Genomic DNA, 25,073 nt, shown 5'->3' with positions numbered 1-25,073 from the left:
AAATGACAAAATTGACAAAAATGACAAAATTGACAAAAATGACAAAAATGACAAAAATGACAAAAATGACAAAAATGACAAAAATGACAAAAATGACAAAAATGACAAAAATGACAAAAATGACAAAAATGACAAAAATGACAAAAATGACTAAAATGACAAAACTGACAAAAATGACAAAAATAACAGAAATGATAAAAATGACAAAAATTACAAAAATGACAAAAATTACAAGAATTACAAAAATGACAAAAAAATGACAAAAATTACAAACATGACAAAAATGACAAAAATGACAAAATTGACAAAATTGACAAAATTGACAAAATTGACAAAAATGACAAAAATGACAAAATTAACAAAAGCGAAAAAAAATTACAAAAAATCATGTTTTTATTCTAACGTTTCGAATTACCAAATTGCTTTTTTTTTATTTCTGGAATCGAAAATTGTTCTTGATTTAATTTTTGTGAGGCTCTTCTTCTTCTTCTTCCTCTATTTGTGGCTGCGATGAGTCCAAAGCTTAATTAATCGGCAAATTTTGTTATATTCTTCAATTTTTTACGTCGTATTGAAATTTGTTTCAGTATTGTTGATTTTAATTCGATTTAATTTTCAATATTAATTTTGAAGATGAAAATCCCACTAAAGCAATCTTCATTTCAATATTAAACATAAATTCATTATTTTGTGGACAAGAACTAGTACTTGCATCAATTCCGACAAAGTCGTTGAATCAAAGCTTGTAGGTATCTCTTTCTTGCAAACAAAGCCTGTGAAATATTTCACTTCAATTTGAGCGCAAGCTTTAGTTTATACAAATTCCGCGAGAGGCGCTACGGTCAAAGCATCCAAAAGCTTGCACACAACTATTTGTATCATTCAATTTTTGATTTATATGTTGTTTACAAGTTTAGAGAATATGCAATGTTGAAAACATACTTGTGTACAATTTTAGTTTCAAAAATTTACGCTAGAGTCTCTGCAATCGATTTTAAGGTAGACGTGGCGATGGGACGTTTGAAAAAACAAATAAATTTGTGGACTTACGATGAAAATTCTGGATTCAGAACCAATATTTTGAAACAAAACAATTGTTTCAAAAATTTGCATTGAATTTGGGCAGGAATATATTTATAAAATTTCCCGTTACCGGTTTGGTGTGGAAAAGTATCCTCATACAAACATTTAAATGCGCAACAATCTTTTAAAAAATTTCGTCAATCGTTCTTGAACGTGTATAATTGACATAACATCGGTTGATTTTTTTTTTGTTTACCAACGGACACTGAAGTTTGAAATCGTTCAGTAGGCTGATCACAAAAACACGTTTTTAAACAAACACGTGAGTACGCAAGCAACTACAGATACGCGAGCTTCGATACCTGGAACCATGGCAGAGCTACCAAGTCTTTCGAAACAATCGCGGAACTTTCGCAACAGGGTCGACTCGTGTGCCGACGAACGAAAGGTACGAAAAACAACCGAAATCACCAGCTCGACCCATTACGTGCATATCATTGAGCGCGATAGTGATGATTCCGATCCGGAAATTACGTGTGTACGTCAGGTCCTATCAGCCCGTAAGCCGGAAACCTCATCTAATGCTGGTGGTATGATAACTGCGTGTCTGATGGACACAAGTTTGGCGGCACTGCAGCAGGCGCATATCGAGCGGAACCGATTCTTGGATCATGCACAAGACTGTACCGATTCCTATCGGCAGCGCTTGGTTGCCATCCAGAAGAAGCTGAAGGATTCGGGTGATGTTGGTGAACAGCTACGGCAAGTGGAACAGGGCTACGACACCCAACAGAAAGCCAAAGTTAAGAAATTGCTGGGACAAGTGGCCAACAGCCGACGAAGTCATCAGCAGCGCGAGCAACTGATAAAAGAAATGATGAATAAGATGGCCTAGGTCTCATTTTTCAACAAAAACATGCAATTTCAATGTGAAATAAACCTTGAAAGAATTAAAGATTTGCTGGACAGTAAAAAAACTTATCTTTTTATTTCATGGACCACGAAATTTCTTTCAAAATAAGTAAGTTTCTTCTTTTTTCATAGTGAATAAATTACTTTATTTAAAATTTACACAGTTAATAATCAACCAACATCAAGGGACATTTTCAAACATAACAATGAGAATACGATTATTGCTAGTTGGTTTTCCACTGAAGCATTATTACTTATTTACATCGAATGATGGTTACTTTTTCTTTACTTTGCATGGTCCCGCCTTTTGAGATTAGATTTTACAGTTATAATGCTATGTTTTCCTTCTAAAATACAATAGTAACGTGTATGATTGAATCGTATAGCTTCTTGTTACATTTCACTAACAACAGTTTTTTCTTTGTAGAGAGATTATCCGTTTGCTCGATAGGGTATGCGTATGAGAATGCCAGGAACAATGACAAGTTTACTTCTTTTCGGCCAACAGCTCATCGGCAGCGGCAGCCACTTCCTTCCAGGAGTAATCCATGTCGGATGCTTCGGTAAACCGAGAACAGACGGCCATTCGCAAAAAGTACACATCGTTGACTTTGGATGGGACCATGTGGATCTTGCCCCGTCCATTGATGCGTTTCAGCAGAGCTTCGTTCAATTCGTTGGTTCCCTTCAGCTTAAAGCAAACCAACCCCATCTGGACGGTGGTGAAAATTTCGAACCGACTGTCAGCCACGCAGAGCGACTCAAATTGCTTAGCAAAAGCGCAATGACGACGAATATGAGCCTGAATGTTTTCGACTCCGTACAGTCGCAGAACGAACCATAACTTCAGGGCACGGAAACGACGACCCAATGGAATCTGCCAGTGACGGTAGTCCGGGGCCGATCCCTGCATATCGTGCTTCAGATACAGTGGATCCACATTGAAAGCATTCACGATCCAGTACGGTTCCTTGAGCCACATGGCACTGCAGTCGAAGTTGACCAGCATCCACTTGTGCGGGTTGAAGTTGAACGAATCGGCCGTCTCGATACCGTTCATGTAGTGGCGATACTCCGGGCACACGAAAGCCGATCCCGCGTAGGCAGCGTCCACGTGGATCCAAACGTTGTTCTTGTTGCCGACCGGGCCCAGCTCGTCCAGGCGATCGAAGGCGCACGTGTTGGTCGTTCCCAGGGTGCACACGGCGTAGAACGGAATCAGCCCGTCGGCCAGATCCTGCTTGATGGCCTGTTCCAGAGTGTCTCCGCGCAGCTGCAGATTGGAATCGGCCTTCAGCGAACGGATCTTGACGCCTCCCAGCAGACCGGCACGTTCCACCGAGGAGTGGGATTGATCTGAAAAAAAGTGAAAATAACCGCAGATTAGAGGTTTTCGTTGAAAAAAATTAAACGGAACAGTATTTTAAAGACTTTTGATCTAAATTGAACATCAATAGGAATTTAAGTTTACGGTTTAAGATGGTCCTTCGTTGTTTTTCTTTATCAGACTTTCATGAAATATTATCGAAAATTATGTTGATAGTATAAATTTAGGCGTTTTCCTACCAATCTCAATAGAGGTCCTACGGATCAGTGTGATGTAAGTTCCAAATTCATCAATTTTGAGTTAATCTATATCTCAATCTACATCTACATTTCAATCTACATCTATTGACTACGCAACACAAGAGCAACAGCGGTGCGAAGAACACGAGAAAAGAGAAAAGGCGCAAAACATCAACAAAAACACTGGTCGTACACAAAGTTGGAGCTGGAAGAAAATTTGTGAATGTAAACATCAACAGCGTCCCTCTTCGACCGCAACTGGACACCGGGTCGGATATTTCGATCCTATCGCATCGATCTTGGGTCAAACAAGGAAAACCCAAATTGTGTTCAGCAAGATGTCGGACCAAAACAGCTTCTGGTGAGCCGCTAGATCTCACGGCGGAACTGCAGTGCCAGATCAGCATCAACGGCTGCACAAAAAGCGGTAAGTGCTTCATAGCTTATCCTAACGTTGATCTCGACATTTTATGGATTGACTGGCTGGAGTTATTTAATTTGTGGGATCGTCCAATCAAGCAACAAAGTTGGCGCTCCATCTACGCCGCGTGTGTCGGCTTTGCGAGCACGGTTCCCCGAAGTGTTTACCTCGGTAATGGGCCTCTGCAACAAATCGCCTGTTCGGTTGGTACTCAAAGACAATCCCAAACCGATCTTTCGCCCGAAACGACCAGTTGCGTACAGCATGGAGGCATTGGTGGAAGACGAGCTCCATCGCCTGCAGGAGCTAGAAATCATGAAGCCGGTAAACTTTTCCGAATGGGCCGCTCCTATCGTGGTGGTCCGGAAGCCGAACGGATCCGTACGGATATGCGCCAATTTTTCGACTGGCTTGAACGATGTTCTCGAGCCAAACCATTATCCACTGCCCTTACCCGAGGATATTTTTGCTCGGATGTCCGGATGTCGATTCTACAGTCATATCGACTTATCCGATGCCTACCTTCAGGTGTTGGTGGATGAGGAAAGTCAACCGCTGCTAACTATAAACGCCTACAAAGGCCTATTTCAATTGACAAGGCTTTTACCGGGAATCAAGGCGGCCCCCGGTGCATTTCAACAGCTTATCGACACTATGCTAGCCGATCTTCGTTACGCTATCGGCTACTTAGACGACATCTTAGTGGGTGGCCGAACTGAGCAGGAACTCCAAACCAACGTTGATCTGGTCCTCGAGCGGATGAAAAGTTTTGGATTCACGGTCCGCATAGAAAAATGCTCTTTCTTCATGCGGGAAGTGAAATATCTCGGCCAGATTCTGGATGGCAACGGCATACGCCCAGATCCAGACAAGATAGCACCCATCGTGAATATGCCGCCCCACACGACGTCCCAACACTGCGTTCGTACCTGGGCGCAGTAAACTATTACGGTAAATACGTCAAAGAAATGCGCCAGCTTCTACATCCGATGGACCATATACTAAGAAAGTGGCACCAAGTTTGTTTGGTCGAAAGCATGTCAGGCTTCTTTCGACCGATTTCGTGAGATTCTACAATCACCGTTTTTGTTGACGCATTACAACCTCAAGTTGGAACTCATCGTGTCGGTTGATGCTTCGAACGTTGGAATTGGAGGCCGAATTGCCCATCGTTTCTCTGATGGCACTATCAGAGCTACTTGCCACGTATCCCGCAGTCTGACTGCGGCTGAGAGTAACTACAGCCAGATAGAAAAGGAAGGATTGGCCTTGGTGTTCGCGGTGTCTCGATTCCTGGAGCACACCGTCAGGAGTGTCATGAACCAAACGCTTTCTGCTTTACCGTTATCATTCAAGGCGGTGAAGGCAGAAACCCACTAAGATGACATCCTTCAACAAATGACCCGATTCGTCGATTCTGGAAGGCCCTCCAAACAGTCGACTATCGTCAGCAGTGAAATCCAGAAATTTTATCAGCGACGCGATGGTCTTTCCATGGTTGCTGGTTGCCTAATGTATGGTGAACGGCTAGAAATCTCCGCCGAATTTCAAAAGCAAGTGTTGCAGCAGCTACACAAAGGACATCCAGGAATTGAACGAATGCGGTCCATCGCTCGCCAGTACGTCTACTGGCCTCTAATCGACAAGGACATCTCCAAGCTTGTACATGCCTGCAGCGAATGTGCTAGTGTCGCCAAAACGGAACGTAATGACTTTACTTTCAAGGTTGACTACCTTGGGAAACCTGGCCGACACCAGAAAAACTTTGGCAGCGGGTGCATGTGGACTATGCCGGTCCCCTAGATGGTAACTACTATCTGATTATCGTCGATTCGTTCTCCAAGTGGCCGGAAGTTATCCGGACGCAAGCTATTACATCCAGTGCTACCATGCGAATGCTTCGAGGAGTTTTCGCAAGATTCGGAGCGCCAGAAACCTTGGTCTCAGACAATGGCACCCAGTTTACCAGCGAGCAGTTCCAACGAACGGCCTCGCTGAAAGGTTCGTCGATACTTTCAAGAGGTTCCTAAAGAAAATCAGCGCAGGGGGAGAAGCCTTAGACGAAGCCATTGACACATTTTTGCTCTGCTATCGGTCGAAGTACTTCTAGGTAGACCGATCCGAACATCACTGGACCTCTTGCGCCCTCCATCAGATGTTTTCCCGAACGAAAGTGGCCAAGACGAGCAGTTCAACCGGAAACACGGAGCCAAGCCGAGAAGTTATGTACCACAAGATCTCGTTTGGGCTAAAGTATTCCGGAACAACAAATACTCTTGGGAACCGGGCCGTGTTCTCGAACGTAAAGGAAAGGTGATGTACAACATTTGGTTGCCAGATCTAGCTATTTTGATCCGTTCCCATTGCAACCAACTATGCATCAGGCATGAAGCGGAAGGCCAGCAATCAACTTCTTCTGTATCCCAACTGCCGCAAGTCCCTCTGAACATTCTGCTAGATAGCTGGGGACTTGGTAGCAGCAATCCTTCATCGGAACCCGTCGCGGCATCAGCTTGGAGTCTGCCACAAGAACTCCTGACGGATTTGCAGCCGCAGCCTCCGCCACGCCGCCCATGTTTTACCCTTAGACGTGATCAACCAACGGTTTCTCTTCGCACATCTTCGCGAGCTCGAAGGCAGCCTGTGAAGTACGAGCCTTATCATCTCTAGTAAAGGGGGGGAGGTGTTGGATCCCTCGTTCATCAACGTAACACCTGGCTCTCCCGGTTGACAACCGTCAGCCTGACAGATGCCGCAGCTCCGTAACGGCGATGAACGGAAACCACAAAACGTCATCAGAACTTCCATTCTTATTATATTCATGTGCGATTACCAGTTTACACGTTATTGTACAAGTCCATTTTAAAGTCAAGATACAACATTATTTTAAACTGTAATTCTGCGTCTTTTAATTCGTTTACAACCGGTAACGCAACATTTGGGGAAAAGTCGCTAACAACTTGTGAGTTACTAGTAATAAATTAAAACCAAAAAATAAGAAAAGAATTTCCTCTAGCTAAAGTCCTTTTGGGATTATTAATTATTACTAAATATCAGCGGAAGTCTCCATTATTCATAAATGTTCCTCATAATTGAAAGATTTATTTCAATCGGAAGCGTTTTATAAATTATCTCAGTAGATCATGTTCTGTTATTTGATTCAAGTTTTTATTTATTTTGGAACAGATAACTTGTAATCAGACTTAAGTAAAACTGTGTGTTTTGAGTGAAAAAATAGGAATTGGGGATAAATAGCGCAAAAGCAATAAAATCTTCAACGAAAAAATTAAAAAAATAACTTCCTAAATATATCTATGGTTTTTCTACTGCGAAATTTTTCTTGTGAATTTCTGATATTCTAACTTTTCGACATGCTGTTTTCCATCCTCTATTTGCCGACAATCAGAAAGCTTAAAATTCAGATCAAAATCACGAAGAGAGGAAGGAAATCTGAAAATTCATCGAAAAAATAAAAATTAATGTGTTTAAATTAGTCCGGAAGGGTATTTTCTCCAGCCATCTTTAAGTATGGTAGATAACTGTATCATTCTGTATAGTTTTTATAAGTGTAAGCTTTTGAAATTTTTTATCACCTGAAACGGGATTTTTTTGCTAACTGAGGCCAATCATTTAATTTTTTCGGGCTTGTGATATCAGTTGGCAAGTTAGTTGCTTCCTGAGCCAATGTCCGCGAGTTCGAGCCCAAGAGTAAACATCGAACACAGTTAGTATAATAATAACTTTTCAACACTGTTTGCCAACTGCAACATTGATAAAAAGTCGCGAATACCATAAAGATCGTAAAACGACTATAATCGTAACAAAAAAATTATTTGTTACACAGAGTGGTAGATTTTTTTTAAGTTGAGATTAAAAGATTTCATAAGTGAAAATCAAGTTAATGTCCTACAGAAGCTCGAAATGCGGAAACTTTTAATAGCTCACAAAATCAAGATTTATCGGAAACATTTTGCGTTGTGATGTAAATGAGTAATCCATTCATAAATCTTCATGAGATCAAATGATCTAACCGCTTTTTTATGAACTTCAGAGCGAAGGACTACAAGACTGTTATGTACTAGAAACATAACAAAGTATTGTGGGAGTTTGACCGGCTATAAATGACTATTTTTTGAATGACGATTCCAGGGATATCTAAATATGAACTTAGATAGTCTTATTGTTATGTTATAACGATTGAATTCTATGAACCGTTCTTTAATCATTAAAATTTTATAAACATGCACAATACTCACTGGAAGTGTACGCCACCAGCTTGGCAACGATTTGGGACTCCTCCCAGTCCGGATGTTCCTCCTGAGCGCGCTTGATAGCCTTGGCCTTGGCTCCGAGCAACGCCACCAGCGTTGCCTCACTGGCCGTTCCCTGGATGACTCCTCCGGCTTGGCCCCCGGAGCTGGCCAGGAACTCTTCCGGCAGTCCCAACATTTTGCCCAACCAGTTCAACATCTCGACCTCCAGCTCGGTACAGGCAGGGCTAGCAATCTGTCGGATCACGATCGAAAGCGAAACGTTTTAAGAAATAGAAATCAAAAGTAAACGATCGACGTTAATTAGGTATTTATTTACTACTGCTTCGAGGGGGACCTTGTGAACTCACCCAGGTGAAACCGATACAGGCGATCGCTCCACTCAGCATATCGGCCACGATGGCTGGGTACGAGTTGGCCGTTGGGAAGTACGCGTGGAACTTCGGGCTGTGCCAGTGTGTCACACCGGGCATGATGACCCGCTCGATGTCGGCCATCACATCCTGCCAGCTTTCCGGTTGCTGGGGAGCCTCCGAGGGGATCAGCGGCTTCAGGTAGCCTGGCTGGACCTCCGGCAGAACACGTCTAGAAGAACGAATGGAAAAGATCGAAAGTCGGGAATAGAGAATTAATAAACAAACACGTGTCAAGGTTTATTGGCTCTGGGTGCCACACAGAAAGAAACGAGTTTCTGTGTTGCTAAGAACGTGAATCGAGTAATCGGAGTGAACGTGTTGTAATGATCTTCATCAAGGTTACATAACAACTAACCGCTGCTAGGGGTCTACCGGGTCTACAACAAAACAAGAACAGGAATCGGGTCTAGGATTGCAAATTCGTGCTGACTACTCGTTGAAAGGCAGTGCAAAATTTACTGGTAGCAGGAAGCAATCTCACGTTAAAAAAAACAAGCAAAAGACCTCAAATGCAGCTCAGACTGAATTCATTATTCAGTGCATGTTCTTTGCAGCCAAATGAGAGCAGTCGTAAATCAAGCATGGTACCGTACCACCGGTTGAGGTGCAGATTTCGATCGACGAGGGGCACCTCTCCAACATATGTCCATTAAAGACAAGACACCTGAATGAACGGTGTTCCATCACTTTAATTTGACACCGGTCATCATCAGTGCCATGATATCAAGCAATGCTGCTATTCACCTTTCAGCTAAATGATTTCTTTATTTCAAGAAATCATGGCATTGATGCTTTAGTTTTTGATTAGTTGCATTTCAATCGATAACGGTTGAAACCTCATTAGCTCCAGATTTCTTAAACTCTTGAAATTTCTGCCAATTCGCCAATCCTATCCAGAACAGCTGTACCGCTTTCCTACTTAGCCGATATGTACAAAATTTATAGTTTATAAAACTTTGTAACGCAGATTTTGAGACAAAAATCAACTACAAGTACTTATTAAAATTATTATAAAATCATGCTTCAGAAAAAAACGCTGTAGACACATTCCACCGTGACGTGAAATCGCTTATCCGGACTTTTCTGCACTGTTATCATTCTAGAAGTTAATCAATTTACTTGAAAATGAAAAAAATTGTTGCAAACGGTCGCAAATTAAATTTCCTTCAATATGAATATAATTTGGTCATTTTAAAATTTAAGTTGTTTTTGTAGTGATTCATTACTTTTGTGACGTGAATTCACGCTAGAATTATCAATTTCGGACTTTAGTACATACATCTTTGATTTCCTGTTCTCCCTGTGGAAATAGAATATCGGTGTCTTCGAATGAGTTGTAAAGAAAACAATTACCCACAATTTGATGCACGTAACTTTTCGATTGAACAACAACGAACGAAGTTACGCTTATTTGAAAAAGTGACGTGAATTCACTCAGTTCAAACAGAACAGGGTAGTTGACTGATTTCACGTCACGAGATATAAAGTTATACTGTGGTTATACTGAACCATTCTTTAGACTCTTCAAATTTTATGTACACTTTCAAAAACGATATTTTGTTCTTCCGACTTTAAAAATCATAAATTTTCAGTATCTGCACCTAACGTTTTCCTTATTTTAATTGGCACTTAAATAGAAACATATTGAGGGATCATATGTTAAAACTATTAATGTCTTCATTTAAAGATTCACCAAAAATTTTTTTTTCATTTTTTTCTCAATCTTTTTGTATTTTTATTTCAAAATAATAAACTTATTAAAAAAAATCAACTAAACTATGCTCGATTTGTAAAAATCCGACCATCTGGAGGGTCAAAACAGCTTTCAGAGCACATTTTTCATATAGAATTTAACAAAAAATCAAATTTTGTGACGTGAATTCACTCATTCGCGCTGTTGTAACTCAGCTAGATTTCATCCGATTTCTATAAATTTTAGAGTTTTAGAATCGTCTTATCATTTTCAAAGAAAATCTCATTTTTTTATTTCAAAAAAAGTCATAGTTTTCTCGTAAAATTAAAAACTTCCCTTTTTTTGTGACGTGAATTCACTCATTTGCGACTGTTTTTGTTCGCTTTTCAAACCAACAACATAGAATATAAACAAATTCTTTTTTCTACAAAATGAAGCCGTGTTTTTTGGCTTCTGAACATACTAAAAATATTTCCAAAAAAGAATCATCCATATATAAAAATTAATGATTTTGTAAAAGTTGTCAAAAACACCACTTTTTTCAACAAAAAAACCGATTTTCAAAATCATCTAAAACATGTGTAAAGAAACTTTTTTCTCTTTTTTCCGTTGGTTTTGTGTGATTTGAATTATCAAAATTATAGACAATTTTGAGATTTTTTGATACGCGAACGGATAAAAATCACTTTTGAGCGGTACAAGCGCGTGGAATGTGTCTGTAGATCAGTTGCTTGGTTCATGGGTGCCTCAAAGCGCTTAAAGCTTCGGTTTTCACCAAAGGGGGTACCAAAGGACATTGGAAGATTCGAAATTTTAATTCGAAGAACTTCGAATGTGAAACTTTCGATTAGAATTTGAATCTTGAGCTGAGTAAAATGCTATAGATGCTTAATTCAAGGCCGAGTAAGCTTCCAAGTGACCGTTTTATGGATCGAAAAGATCGGATCGAAAATAAACCGATCGATTTTTCCAAGGCTGATTAAAAAAAAAGAAATGATCTAAAATAACTGAAAATTTGTGTCCAGAAGATCGATCTCGCAAAGATCGTTTCAAGATCGACCAATCCTAGCTGGATTATGATGAGTCTTGGCCTTAAATTTTCATCTATCCAAACATTTATTTGAATTTTTTGTAGTATTTTTACCCCTAAAAGTATGCAGTACCATTGTGCTTTTTCTTATAATGCAAAAAATTAAGGTCAAACAAACCACAAATTACTGTAATTCACTAATCACTAATCGTATTTCCACAGCCAGAACTTATGTCTGAGTCCCATAGAACAATAAAAGTGAGTTATTATTCTTCTTGTCTTTGTTCATGCTTCTCATCATTTTAACATAAAAAACAGCAAAATGATAAAAAAAAAAAACATAAAATGGTTGGGCCTCTCATGGAGCAAAGAACGCAGAGACATCTAGAATACAGGCACAGAAGAAACGTGGACCACCAGTTCCATACGTTTCAAAGGGGCACTATCGTTGGAGGCATGCTAAGAAAAATTCTCCTTGTTGAAAAATCATGCGTAGTTTGAAGTAACTTCTCAAATTACAAAAACTATTCTTCAGTGGCTGGAAATGATCTGTTTTGTACACAGAAATCATAAAACCTAAGTGTAGTATCCTCTAGAGCAGCTGTAATCGACACGTCAGCTTGATATCCTAGTCAGAGGTCGAATAACAATCAAACTTTCTTCACGTCGTTAGGTGTGTTACTAAGTAACATCAATAGCGATCGCAGGTGTACATTTTCACAGATAACTATGATTGTACAAGAAGTATACTAATGCAAAGGTAGTATCAATTGAGAACTTTTATACATGTAGATACTACACTAAGAATAAATGCATTTTGCAGAATGTGATGTAATAAATATGATGATTTAAAAATCCTGAGATTTTTTATTTTCATTCAATTGTTTTGGATTTCGATGTGCAATCATTTCTGGTCATCAACCAAGGATAAAGCGCCTTCACTCGCTCTTGAAAATAAAAAAGAGAATAGGAAAATATTAATAGAACAAAAAAAAACATTCCGAGGCCTGTTAAGAAATTGAAAGGTTTAAGAAAAATAACCCTTATAATAGAAATAAACTACAATAATAATCACCAAATTCAAAACTTTTAAATGGTCCAGTTGTGTCCTGGTCTGCAAAACTAAAAATTGAACTACTTAAAAGAATGTTTCACACAAACAAACAGAAAGTAAAAATGAAACGTAATAATATAATTGCTGAGTCTGAAATTTTAGGAATCGATTCCCTGCAGTCGATCATATTAAATCTGAAGAATTAAGGGTGGAAATACCCAGAATCTAACCTTAATTTGAACTTCATGTAAGTTAAATAAACATCATGGAACGAACTCACCAAATAAAAGTAATGCATCTGGCCTGTGTCAATTGATGATGAATTTCGCTTTTCAGTCTGCTCTCAATGATTTCCGGTTCCGAGCAGCACTTAAGCGGAACGAAGCTCGAAATATTCATCTCACCACCATTGACGATCACACTCAACTAATAATGATTCCCGTAAAATCTAAAACATAATACAGTTTTGCACCATGTTCAGCACTTGAATCGAATATTGATATCAAACTTTCCATCGAAAGAGAGAATAAAACGCGCCCGCTGGCCTTCCACAAAGCCTATAGGCCATACAAGAATGAACGGCTAAAAGAAAAAAAAATGGTCGCAGCAAGCTTAACCAATTTATCGTGGCCAAGGCAATGATTGAAAACTTACATACAACACTATTTATCCAATTTATTATTATTTTTTCACATTTCCTATTACAGTTATTATAAATGTTCAACTCTCATTTGTTACCGTTGAAAATATTCAGATATTCATATGAATGCACATTAAACACGAGAAAATTATATTCGGCATTTTCTCAGACACACCCATAATCAAACTACACCGAAAACCAGATCAAAGAGCAAAGACGACGACGAATTTTCATACCTTTTTTTTAGATTTTTTATTATCAACAAGCTTTGTTACAGGGTGGTCTAACCAGTTATACCGAAACCGGTAAAACCGTCAATTTTTCAATACCGAAAATACCGGCTTTTAGGACGGTAAAAACCGATATTTCAGGTAAATTTCATATCATTCTTTGGCACTGTAATAAAATTGACACAGCTAAATGTTTTAACCAAATATGTATGAGTACAAATACTCATATTTTGTGTTCCATCAGTTTCAAATTCTAAGCTCAATAAACCTTACAACAAGGTTAATGTGAGATTTGATTATTGCTAAAACTTGCCGAAGTAACTTTTCGAATTAAAGCTAGAGTGGCGTTTAAAAGAGCATTGACAAGCTGCCATCTCTCTCTTAGATGATATTTTTTCATGAAACTTTACACAATACACATTTCAGATCAGCTATCGAACTAACGCTCTACAACATTTAAAGACTGTACAAGTGTACAATGATGAAAAAAAGATATAGCTACCAGAAATTTAAAATTGCTTCACAATAATCACTGTTTTTTTCATTGAAAACTGGAATTTGGTCAAAAGGTGCAAAAATGTTTTATCTATGAACCTGCCAAGTTTATCAAAATCGTTCTAAGCGGTGCCGGGCTTTCAACAATTTAAAACCGAAAATGTTGAACACTTATTAAAAAAACTTCCTACTTTGTTTTAAAACATAAAATGTTTCAACAGAGTCAGCATTTAAACACAGGTTAGAATGTTTGTATGAAATTTCTCCATCAATGTTTTCAAGGCAATTGATGAAACTCAGTTGTTTTTATTTTAAACTCTGTTGAAGCATTTTCTTTTTCCAGGCAAAGCAGTAACTAAGTTTTTATAAATTTGCAACTGTATTACCTATAGCAACAAAGATCGTATGGATCAGATCCTAACAACTATATTTATAGCTGAGTTTTAACTGGTTTTTAATAGAGTTTTATTTCTATTTGTTTGTTTTAATTTTGAAAAGGCTAACTTAATGCGATAACGACTTAGGTTGCGGGGAAAACATCCGTATTTTAGACAACAATAATCTGTAATTTCGTGAGTCAACCAAAAACTTAGTGGTAGTGTTCTGAGTTTTGTTAAGTCTTTTTTTTAACGAAAAATCTTTTTGTGTATCAAATTTCATATCATTTTCATGAAAGACTATAAATACTTTTACTAAATCTGTAAAATCTGTTCTTCAATCTGAATACTGTTTTACAGGGTTCAGGACAAAAATTCAACGAAAATTATATGAAACTTCTATAATTTCTGCAACCTCAATGTAAAATTATAATAAAAAAATTACGATGATAAATATTATGATTATTATGAGAGTGCCGATAGATTTAAGACAAAGGGATAATTTTAAGGCACAATACCATCTTTTTCAATTGAAAACGTTGCAAAATGTATTGCGTTATAAATTCTGAGCATTTTGTCATTACTACTGCAATTAGACAAAACCTTTTCATGAATTCGATATACTTCGAAAAATACCGGTTTTACCGGTTTTATCGGTTTTATAAATTAATAATACCAAAATACCGGATTTGAAAAAAAAACCGGTAAATACGATCACCCTAGTTGTTGCAAGTTACCCCTTGTTCTAAATTGGATGAAAATCGCTCGTTTTTAGTAAATTAACATTAACTGTAGAAACCAATATTTATGCTGACTACGTCAATTTTGACTGATTCTTGCTGCAAAAATTTGAAATAATGGAGAAAGACTTTCACTACCCTTTTTAATTCAAGGTAAATATGTCATTTCTTTGCCGATGATTTTGCTACCGTCAACAGTTTGCGAAACGGAACTTCTAAATGATGAGTGTTGCAAAATAGAACATTCAGAAACTTTTGTCAAGGTATGTCAAGGTAGAACTATCAGTTTCCTTGTTTAATCTGAACCATTTTTCCAATTTGGTTTGTGTTTCCTTTCTTAATAATTTTGCACTTTTTATTGGTTTCGGGAATTCCCGGGATTTTTTAGCATTTTCCGGGATTCGGGAGTTCCCGAATTTTTTAATTCCAAGGAATTCCTGGTCGGGAAATCCCGGGTAGGACTTCTATGCACAAGCGATATAACTATCTGTGGATATAACTATTTTGAAAGCCTTTGTAGTTGAAAAGTCCCCCAGTAGACTGTGTCGATTTTGGTCATTTTTGAATTTCTCGCACACTGAGGTCGAAAAAGCTTCGTGTTGGTTCAAAACTCATCCATGATTTTTTCCAGAATTTTTAGTAACTTTTACATGAGTAAATTTGAGCTTTTAGGTTTGACCAAATCAACATCATTTTAGTTTTTTCTGTGGAACCGAGCCTGCTTATGGGTTTGGTGCCAATTTATAAATTCTCTGAAGGGAATTTTCCGCTGAATAACTTTGTCGAAGACCGTAACTTCGTATCTTTCTAGACATAGAAGTTTTAAGGTGTTGATTGGGGGCATGTCTTTTGGCATTTAAAAAAACAATGAATTCAATTGGCATCACTGCTGGGTGCCTAGCGAGTTATTGCATGACAACTTTTTTTTTCTTTTATAGGGCATGACTATATTTCATGCAGTACTTCGCTAGGTACCCAACAGTGATGTCAATTGAATTTATTGTTTATCAATGCCAAAAGACATACCCCTATTAAACAGCTTATAACTTTTTTGCCTAATAAGATATGAAGTTACGGTCTTCGACAAAGTTGTTCAGCGGAAAATTACCTTCAGACCATACCTACCATACCATACTATACCATTAGAAGGCTCGATTGCAAGGATTGATAAATTAAAAAATAACCCCAAATCGACTCAGTTTAATTCCCCAGTTGACAGTATTTCATTCTTCTTATCTATAAAGTTTTTCGTAGATCAAAAATTGTTAGTTATTATAAAATTAAAATTTTCTGAATTTTCAGTAAAAAAAATTACAAAGGGGGAAAAACTATAATTTTTGCATCCACGAGCAAAATGTCTTAAAATTTCTGGCGCAATGCAACCTTCTCCTGTAGTCCGATCTTGCCTAAAGTTGGCATGTGACCCTCTAAGCCTACACAGCAAAAAAAGTGTTGTGATATTACATCAAATACCTGCACATAACTTGAGTCGCAAATGGTACCTAATATTACATTTTCTTGATATCCCCAGTCTGTTTGATAATAATTGAATTATGTTTGTACCGCAAATGAAAACTTGCCGAATCTGCCTAAAAATGAAAAATAATCAAATTGTATTTGAAGCTATGGTTTTGCTTACATTTTTATAAAATTTTGGTTGTACTTACAAGCCAAACAAATATAGCTGAGGTCCGTAATCCGTTTCTAACTTTTTGAAATGAATAACATTTGAACGTCAATTGAGGAAACATTGACTACTTGATGCGATATCACATAGAAGGTTGTGATATTACACTACACGACATGTTCGCATTCGCGTACGTCGTTTAGATGTATTATAACAACAGAAAGCCCTAACACTACGTCGTCTCCACAAATTACATCATCCAGCGTTACATTTTTTTTGCTGTGTATGATCAATTTAATCCTAAACTGATGTAAAAATGAGCCAAGCAGTCTTTTCAATGTTCGAATGGATAACCATGTAAACGCTATTTAAGCTTGTATCGGCATTTAATAAACGCTTTTAACGTGTGTGATTATATTCCTGAAGTATTGATTTCTACTAATTGAAACTGACATATGTAGTTTGCGCAAGTGGACATGTTACCTGAGAAGAGTGCAAAATCAAAAACACAATTTAAAAGTAGAGATAAACGACCAATTAAAAATAAAACACTATGTTAAAGCAATTACCCTAATCATCAGCAGACAGCAAAATCTTGATCTCCAACTAATCAGAATGATATCCGAGTTAGTCAGCTGGCAGAATATATGAATGAACTAAAACGAGGTGCATTCTACCGGCTCGGACGAGGGCAGTTGGAAACAACAAGCTACAATCTTGACCCACACCTGAAGCCGCCAGACACCGGCCAGTTTATAGGAACACCGAGATCGATCCCCCGTGTATGGATCGTTTACAACACCTTCAACTGTTCGAAATGCATTAGTTTTAAAAGTTCCCACCAAACCGTAGCGAAGATTTCAGTGATGGGGTGGCTCAATGTAACACGCGAAGTTCTAACCGGTTGGAGGTTCCATTGAAAGCCCACGACCTCCGACCCCTGAGCCTGCATAATATTGGCAGAATGTTTCAAGCTTAATGTCATTACGTGGGATTGTTGGGGGTAGCAGAAAATCAATCATCAACTGGTTTTAGCAAACGATTTGTCGAAGTTCGTGATTGGGCTATTGGAGGCGTTCAAAGTCAATCCTTTGAGAATGGTCAGTTCAGAAATCGGCAATGAACTTTGTTTTTTCTTTCTAAAACTGCTGAAGCATGATCATTGGTCCGCAACCATTCACGGATAACCGAGCTCAACCCGTGAAGCAGGTGTTGTCAATCAAAATACAGCAAAAGAAATCGTCCTGAAATAACAACACGACCTGTTACGCTAGCGTGAGATCATAAATCATTCAAGCTTTAAGATTATCGAATCGTGTTTAGGTCGACGATTGAGATTTCCAATGAGGAACTATCGTAAATTCTTGAAACTGGTTGACAGGGTGATTAAAGTCTTAAAAATTTGTCACAACACGCTCCGTTCGGTTTCAATGACAACGTTCTGGTAGATTTGATCCAGAACCTGGCAAACTTGGAGACCTCAGAGACGGAGTTAAAAAATCAACAACCTACAATTCCCTTTTGATTCCATCCAACGAACACGCAACTGACCTAGCCCATCGAGACTCGAACTGAGCTGTCAGTTCAGTAGCAGCTTAACGTGTCTACTAAAAGCTGAGATTCTGTTTTTTTTTTGCTGCTGCACAATTCAAGTTCACGATCGCTGTTGCCGGTGTATGGCGATTCGATTCAAGGTAATTCAGCGGAGGAACTGAGGAAACTAGTCCAAGAAACTTGTAGGCAATTTATTGGACGTCGAGTAACTTTAAGCACACTGAATAGATGTTCTAATGAAGTTAGCAAAGCGTCCAGACACGTCGTGCTAGAGTTGATACGATTAGTCAATATTTGTGGAAGTTGGAAAGTGGTTTTGATTCTTGGGGGGATTTTTCAACGACGAATGACGTCTTGGGAATTTCTAAAATTGTTGCTCATACGGTTGTTTCGTTCATCCCTTTCTTATTGCCTTGATTTACATTTCCAAAATATAGATCTAAAGGTGATCATGTGAAAAAAAGAAAACAATTTCGACAAATTGGTTTTAACACATTAAGGACCGCGTAGGAATATAAGCTGGGAAACACCAAAACTCGGCACTAGGACTAGACCAAATTCTTGTAATTTAATATCTTTGAGTTACCGAAATTTTTGTGTTTAATTTTGTCGAATATAGTTTCTTTGTTAAATTTATAACTTTTGAGTTAAGCTTGAAGCGAGTCAACGAGATATGTGTCTCGTATTTCGTCTGCAATGTGTTTAGATATGTCAGTGTAATCATAACTTTTTTTAACTTCATTTTATATTAACGGGTATCAACTTCACTTTATATCAAAGGGTTTAGAAACTTGAACCATCTATCTTGGCCGCCAACATTTAAGCTCCCACCTGTTGAATGTTGAAGTAATGAGTTCGAAATGCCTAAAATTAAAAATCTTTAGTTATTCTGAAAACAAATTTTGAACATGAATCGAATGTCTTGTACACATCAACCGAGGATTCCTTAATTGACTCGAAACTTTTCCCAAACAACGTATCACACAATTTTTTCTTTGGATTATAATAGAGACTTCGAGAAGTTTGGAAAAAATTCTAAGTGCAAGTTCACTAGTGTTGGGAAAGAGTTGTAGAAATTTTATCACTTGTAGCACTTTTCGAAAACTTTACCATGCAAAAATTTTTTCGAGATCTGCAGCCTTCAAGTTTTTTTACAACACGTGTTATATTTTTGCATGATGTGATGCAGAAATGGCTCAATTTCTATCGCATACGGCTGAAATAGAAACAGTTCCGTAAAAAAATACAACGCCCAAAGATCTTGAAAATATTTTTGAATGGTAAAATTTTCAAAATGTGTTATAAGTGTAAAAATTTCTACCACTTTTTCCCAACACAAGTGAACTTGCTCTAAGGCATCACTTTTCTCGTATTGGACAATTTTTGGACAATTTTTGAGAAATACGGTGTCGAAAATTCTAAAAAAAAGAATGATAAACAATGCAAACACCACAAAAATAATAAAAATGAAAAATATGTTAAAAATAAAACTTTGAACCAGGGATGAGCAACCCGCGCATGCGGCGCTCGAGACATGTTCAAAATTCCCGTTTTTTTCAACGTCAAATAGATTATTATCAAAAAATAATAGTCTATACTAAATAAGCCAAAAACTATATATGCTAGTGACTGTCAAATATGCAGTTTTCAGTTGTATTTCCCCCTTAATCATTCAGAGTGATAACTTTTCTCTAGCATTTAAAGTATTCATAATGTTCTTTGAACGGCATTAATGCAATATTTATTAGCAGAACGTAATATTGGAGTTTTTTTTTCATTCAGATAACATTTTTTTCAAATTATTTTAACTACAGCATTGAAATTCAAAATCCTCGGAAGCGGGTCGGGAAAGCAACAAAACCAAAGGCTGCGATCACAGACATTCTTAAGTTCATTTGTGAAGTATTTTTTTCGTTCCAAGCAGAAAAAAGTTGCCTGAAATGATGTAAGTTTAAAAATAAAGATTAGGTGAACGATTTCTGATTTCTTATTGTGATTTCTTATTTCTTATCTATGGTTCTACCCAAAAAATTTGTTGCAATGATCTTTCAAACCGGTTTCAGTAATTTCAAGAAAAATCGTGCCAAAAATCGATAAATTGAGTCGTTTTACATTAAACATAGCAATCCTCATTACCAAAGTCATAAGATTTTCATGAATCAGTTTTCGAAAGCCAGATGAATTCAATTTCAGGATGCCAGATAAATCTTTGACGTTTTGTTATTAGGGAAAAATATAAACAAAAGGCAAAAATTATCGTTGAATTTAAAACTCATTTTACTAGGCTTTTTTTTCAGAGATTTTAAAAACAGTAGGTAGTATCAATTTTTCAAGGTCTTCTTCTAGTATTTGAAACATTTTTTTTTAATTTTGATAACGACTAAGCGGTAGATTGAGTTTCAAAAACTGGTGTTTTTCTCACCATTGGAAACACACCTAAGTATTTTAGTAGTTTTTGAATGAAAAAAATGATATTTTCACAAAAATAAATGTTGAAGATATTTGTAAGCTAAATTTATGAAATTTCTGTTTTAGAAAGCATTCTAACAAGGAAAAAACTGTTTGAAAAATTGGGATTCTATCCTGTTTTGTGTTAAGCAAAGTAACAAATTTGAAGCTTTTTTTCTGGAATCATCGGAGTGTTTGAGTTGTTTGTTGTACTGGTAGAAGATCTTAAATTATTTCGATTTTGTATAGATTTCTTCAAGTGTCGTATTCCATTTAATAAAAATGCACATCTGAAATGTCTACTCTTATGTGAGAGCTGTTTGCACATTTTTCGTACATTTTTGAGAAAATCAAATGTTTTCTGTCGGCGTATCTAGCTAGATCCTTCTTATAGCAAAATTTTGCCAAAAAAAAAAAATAAAAAATTACATGTGGTTTGTTTCCGGGAATTAAACACCATGGTCATTCTTCCTAATATTACATGTGGTGCTTATTCCCTTTTAATTAAATACCTGATCCCAAAAGATTCCCAAATGCTCTAAACCCTTCTATGAAGGATTTAGTAGAGTGTGTGTTTTTTTATAGAAGTTCAACCCGTTGCACAGTGGTCAAAAATGCGAAAAACGTGATCGTTGCTTATAACTTTTTTAGGTCACATTTAAGCTTATTGTTGTCTTCGGAGAAGTTTGTCAGTAAAATCAGCTGTATAATAAAAAACTATTAATTTTCTGATTAATCCCCCTACAAGTGAGATAAAATTTCTAACTTCTCTGTTATAGGTTTTAGCTCTTCGACAAACTTGTTTAAAATCATATTTTCTAAAACTTTGTCTCAGATGTCAAGTTTCTAAAATAATTATTTTCAGAGATATCGGCCAAATAAGAAACTTAACCTCTAAAAATCAGTTTATTAATAATAACTTTTTTCAGTTAATTGTGGAACATATTATTAAATTTAAAACTAACTGAAAAAAGTTATTATTAATAAACTGATTTTACCATTTGGTTCATTATTTTATGAGGCATAGAAGTTAAAAACAAATGATTTTATGTATGTCAGTGTTTTGAAACAAATGCATTTCGAATTCCACGATCGCAGGCGTGGCTCAGTAGAACAAGTTCCACATCGCCAATGGTTGCTAATCCGTGATTGACCGAGGCCATCAATTTTGAACAAGGGTCAAAAGAATGGTTCTTCGGATTAGAAGCTCATTCTCAATGCAAAACTGATGCTCTCTCTTTGACCATCAATAACGGCGCCGGCCACGTCCTAGTAGTCAATAAATGATAGTGAGGAAAATAGAGAAAGGGATGAAAGACATAAATTTACGCTTAAGGACCGAGGTCACCTCTGCATCCTTGCAAAAAAATCGTATGGGAATGTGGGCAAAAGGATAAGATCTGGAAACACTTTTGACAAGTGTATGGATCTGACTTTGATTACTCTTTCTATTTCCTTAAATTTACCAACGAAACTTCTAAATAATATTATACACACTAGATACTACATTTTTCCTCAGGTTTAGGATTGTTATCTGAAGCTGTTGTAATTTAGTGTTTGAAAGTTGGCAGATAATTCTTTTTTTTTGTGCATCAAACCTAAATTGAAATATTTTGGAAATTTATTGTTTCTTAAATGCATTAGTATGTGATCTAACTTCATTTTTGTAGTATTTGTCATTTTATCTTTTTTTTGTCATGTCAAGTCACGATTTATATATTTTTTAAATTTTTGTCATTTGTACACTTTTTAATTTTTTATTTTCTCATTTTGACATTTTGTCATGCTGCATGCATGTTATTTTTGGCATTTTTGTTGTTTTTATTTCTATGATGATGGAACAAATTTTAAATCCTTCTTTTGTCAGTTGGAGTTGAAACATCACGAGAGGGAGGAACTGTATGATAAAAAAATAATCCTAATTTCCAATAAATTGGAACAAATCGGACTAAAGCTAGCTTTTAATAAATTTACATACAACCTTAATCGTACACAATAAAAAAAATCGAGTTATTTTAGATCGAAAAGCTGGAAAAATCTCGAATAAAAAAGGTGATACAATTCTCATTCTCTACAGTTTGACTTTCGCACTTCCAAATGGTTGAGTCTTCGAAGAATTTATCAAATTTTTCAATAAATTACCTTGAACTTTATATATAAGAAAAATCAAAGAGGAAGTGACAAAAGATAAAAATTTAAATTTGTTCTGGCCTAATAGTATTTTTTGTCATTTATGTAACTTTTGTAAATTTTTGTAACGTTATCTTCATTATGTTTTTCATTTTGTCGTTTTTTGCTAGTTTCTGTCATTTTTGACATTTCAAGCATCTTTGTTTAATTTAATAATTTTGTCATTCTTTTGTAATTTTCAGTAATTGATGCCATTCTTGTTATTTTAAGTCTATGTATAATTCATGTCATTTTCAACATGAGTAGTTTTAATAATTCTACTGAATCAAACCAATCAAAAGATTCTTTTTAATTCAACCAAGGTATAAAAAAAGTTCCTATATTGGTATTTCGATAGCAACTTACTATCTTCTTCAGTGAGCATTTTTTGTCATTTTTGCCTTGGTTTTCATTTTTGTTGTTATCGTCATTATTGACATTTCATCATTATAACAGTAATACTTATGCCATTGTTACAGTGTTCGTTTTTTCGTCATTTTGTTACTTTTGGCATTTTGGTAACTTTATTGTTATTGTCGTCGATTTTAGCAGGTAGTTTTTGTGTTTTTTTTTATTTTTGTAATTTTTATCATAATTTCAGTTTGTAATTATCTCTTTTTCTTATTCTTTAATTTTCACTTCCGTAATTTTAAGTTTTTTGTTGTATTTCTTTTTAATAATATTATTCTTATTCTTTAATTTTCAATTCCGTAATTTTAAGTTTTTTGTTGTATTTCTTTTTAATAATATTATTGACAAATTAGTCATTTTGGTAAGGTTTGTCATTTTTTAGTACATCGTCAGTTTTTTTTCTTTTTTATAAATTTTTATTTTTTTTTCAATTATGTTGTCAATTTCATCACTATTAGCACCTTTATTGATTTTGCTATTTTTCAATTTTTGTTAAATTTTGTCATTTTGTCGTTGGTGTAATTTTTATAACGTCTCTTTTTTCAGCTATGAATGCAACTTTTCCATTTCGTCATTTTTGCCTTTTCTAGCAATTTTTGTATTTTTGTCTTATATTGTAATATTTTCTGTTTTCGTCTTTATTTTGTTAGTATTCTCAGTTCTTCATCATTTAATTTTATCTATTTTTTGTCATTTTTTACTACGCCATTTTTATCTTTTTGATTAAATAGCCATTTTATATTTTTTTTCAATTCTTTCACTTTTTGAATTTGTAGTTTTTGTCATTTATGTAATTTTTGTCATTTTTCACGTTATTGTCATTTCAGTGTTTTAGGGTCCTCAAAGCAAAAAATAATCAATTTAAATTTTATATACCTAACGATTCTTTATATTTTTTTACAATTTTTTTTCTTTTTAGTTTTTATTGTTAGGTAAAAAAACAACAAATTTAAGAAAAAATGTAAGAAAAATAAAACAACATGCAAATTTTATAACGTATTTCATCAAAAATAGTTTCTATGCAATAATATTCTTAATTTAGTTACGTCTAGTCGTTAGTCTTACGTTAGTCTTAATTTGTTTTGAGAAATAATTTGCAAGGTACAAGAAAAAAAATGACAAGCTTTCGAAAATTTTCCAATGACATTTCCGACATTTCCGATGACACGAAATCGAATCGTAATAAGAGTAATCAATAAATTCGATAATTTGCGCTGCAAACTGTTAATCGAGGCATACAAAGCAGTAGAATTTCATTGGGTGTTAATTTAACTGAAATTAATGCTCAGAAGAATTATGACTCGGTCTTTTATAAAATGAAATTTATGCAACGAAAACGGAGAAAAATGTACATATTTTACCCAAATGTTTGATACAACGAAATATAAGAATCATCTAACATTTATAAAGTGTGAATAAAGAGTGCAAAAGGCTCTTTCCCCAAGTTGAAGTTGTCTAATTTAAATTTATTACTATCGCAATCCACCCGTTCATTGCAAGCCAAAAATTTCAGAATTTCTAAAAATCCCGGAATCGGCAAAATGTTCGAGCATGTTATTTAATGACGGTGTGAAGGTCATCATCCCAAAACGAAAACGGAAAACCCGGTTTCGAGAACCGGTCTCCGGTAAATTGATCGTGAAGACTAAAAACCCAAACAATCCCCATTCACTCTCGATATCCGCACCTTGCTGAGTCAGTCTTGATGGCTAGTCTGGCTAGATTGTTGCATATTTCCACTCACCTGTCACGAATGTTCTCCAGGTAGTTGGAAATGTAGTCCACCATCTCCTTGGCAAACTCCTTGAACTGTGGGGCCTGCATTTCGGTCTATTTTCGGGGAACAGGAAGAAAAAAGAATCAAAACTGTCATTAGGAAGCAATCACGCGTAGATCGTCAAACACACTACTATTTAATGGGGCCAATTAGTAAAGCGACACTCGATATAAAGACATCAGAAACAATTTGGCGAATTAATTGGTTAGTGCATACTTA

At 36.1% G+C, this 25,073-nt stretch overlaps 1 protein-coding gene across 3 annotated transcripts in view; it reads right to left on the bottom strand.

The window, feature by feature from the left end:
* Positions 1–2,064: 2,064 nt before the first annotated feature.
* LOC129746817 (aromatic-L-amino-acid decarboxylase-like) overlaps positions 2,065–25,073 on the bottom strand; it is a 39,474-nt gene continuing 16,465 nt past the window's right edge. For all 3 annotated transcript variants that reach the window (XM_055740703.1, XM_055740705.1, XM_055740704.1), the window contains 4 exons: positions 24,822–24,907; positions 8,544–8,778; positions 8,179–8,428; positions 2,065–3,291 (listed from right to left, as the gene is read on the bottom strand). In XM_055740703.1, the coding sequence (XP_055596678.1) occupies positions 2,423–3,291; positions 8,179–8,428; positions 8,544–8,778; positions 24,822–24,907 (1,440 nt within the window). In that variant the 3' untranslated portion in view covers positions 2,065–2,422. The remainder of the gene's footprint in view (positions 3,292–8,178; positions 8,429–8,543; positions 8,779–24,821; positions 24,908–25,073) is intronic.

This window comes from Uranotaenia lowii, chromosome 2, assembly GCF_029784155.1.
Source record: "Uranotaenia lowii strain MFRU-FL chromosome 2, ASM2978415v1, whole genome shotgun sequence".
Classification (NCBI taxonomy): domain Eukaryota; kingdom Metazoa; phylum Arthropoda; class Insecta; order Diptera; family Culicidae; genus Uranotaenia; species Uranotaenia lowii.
Note: the sequence above shows the minus strand (reverse complement) of the source record. Positions and strands in the feature narration are given on the sequence as shown.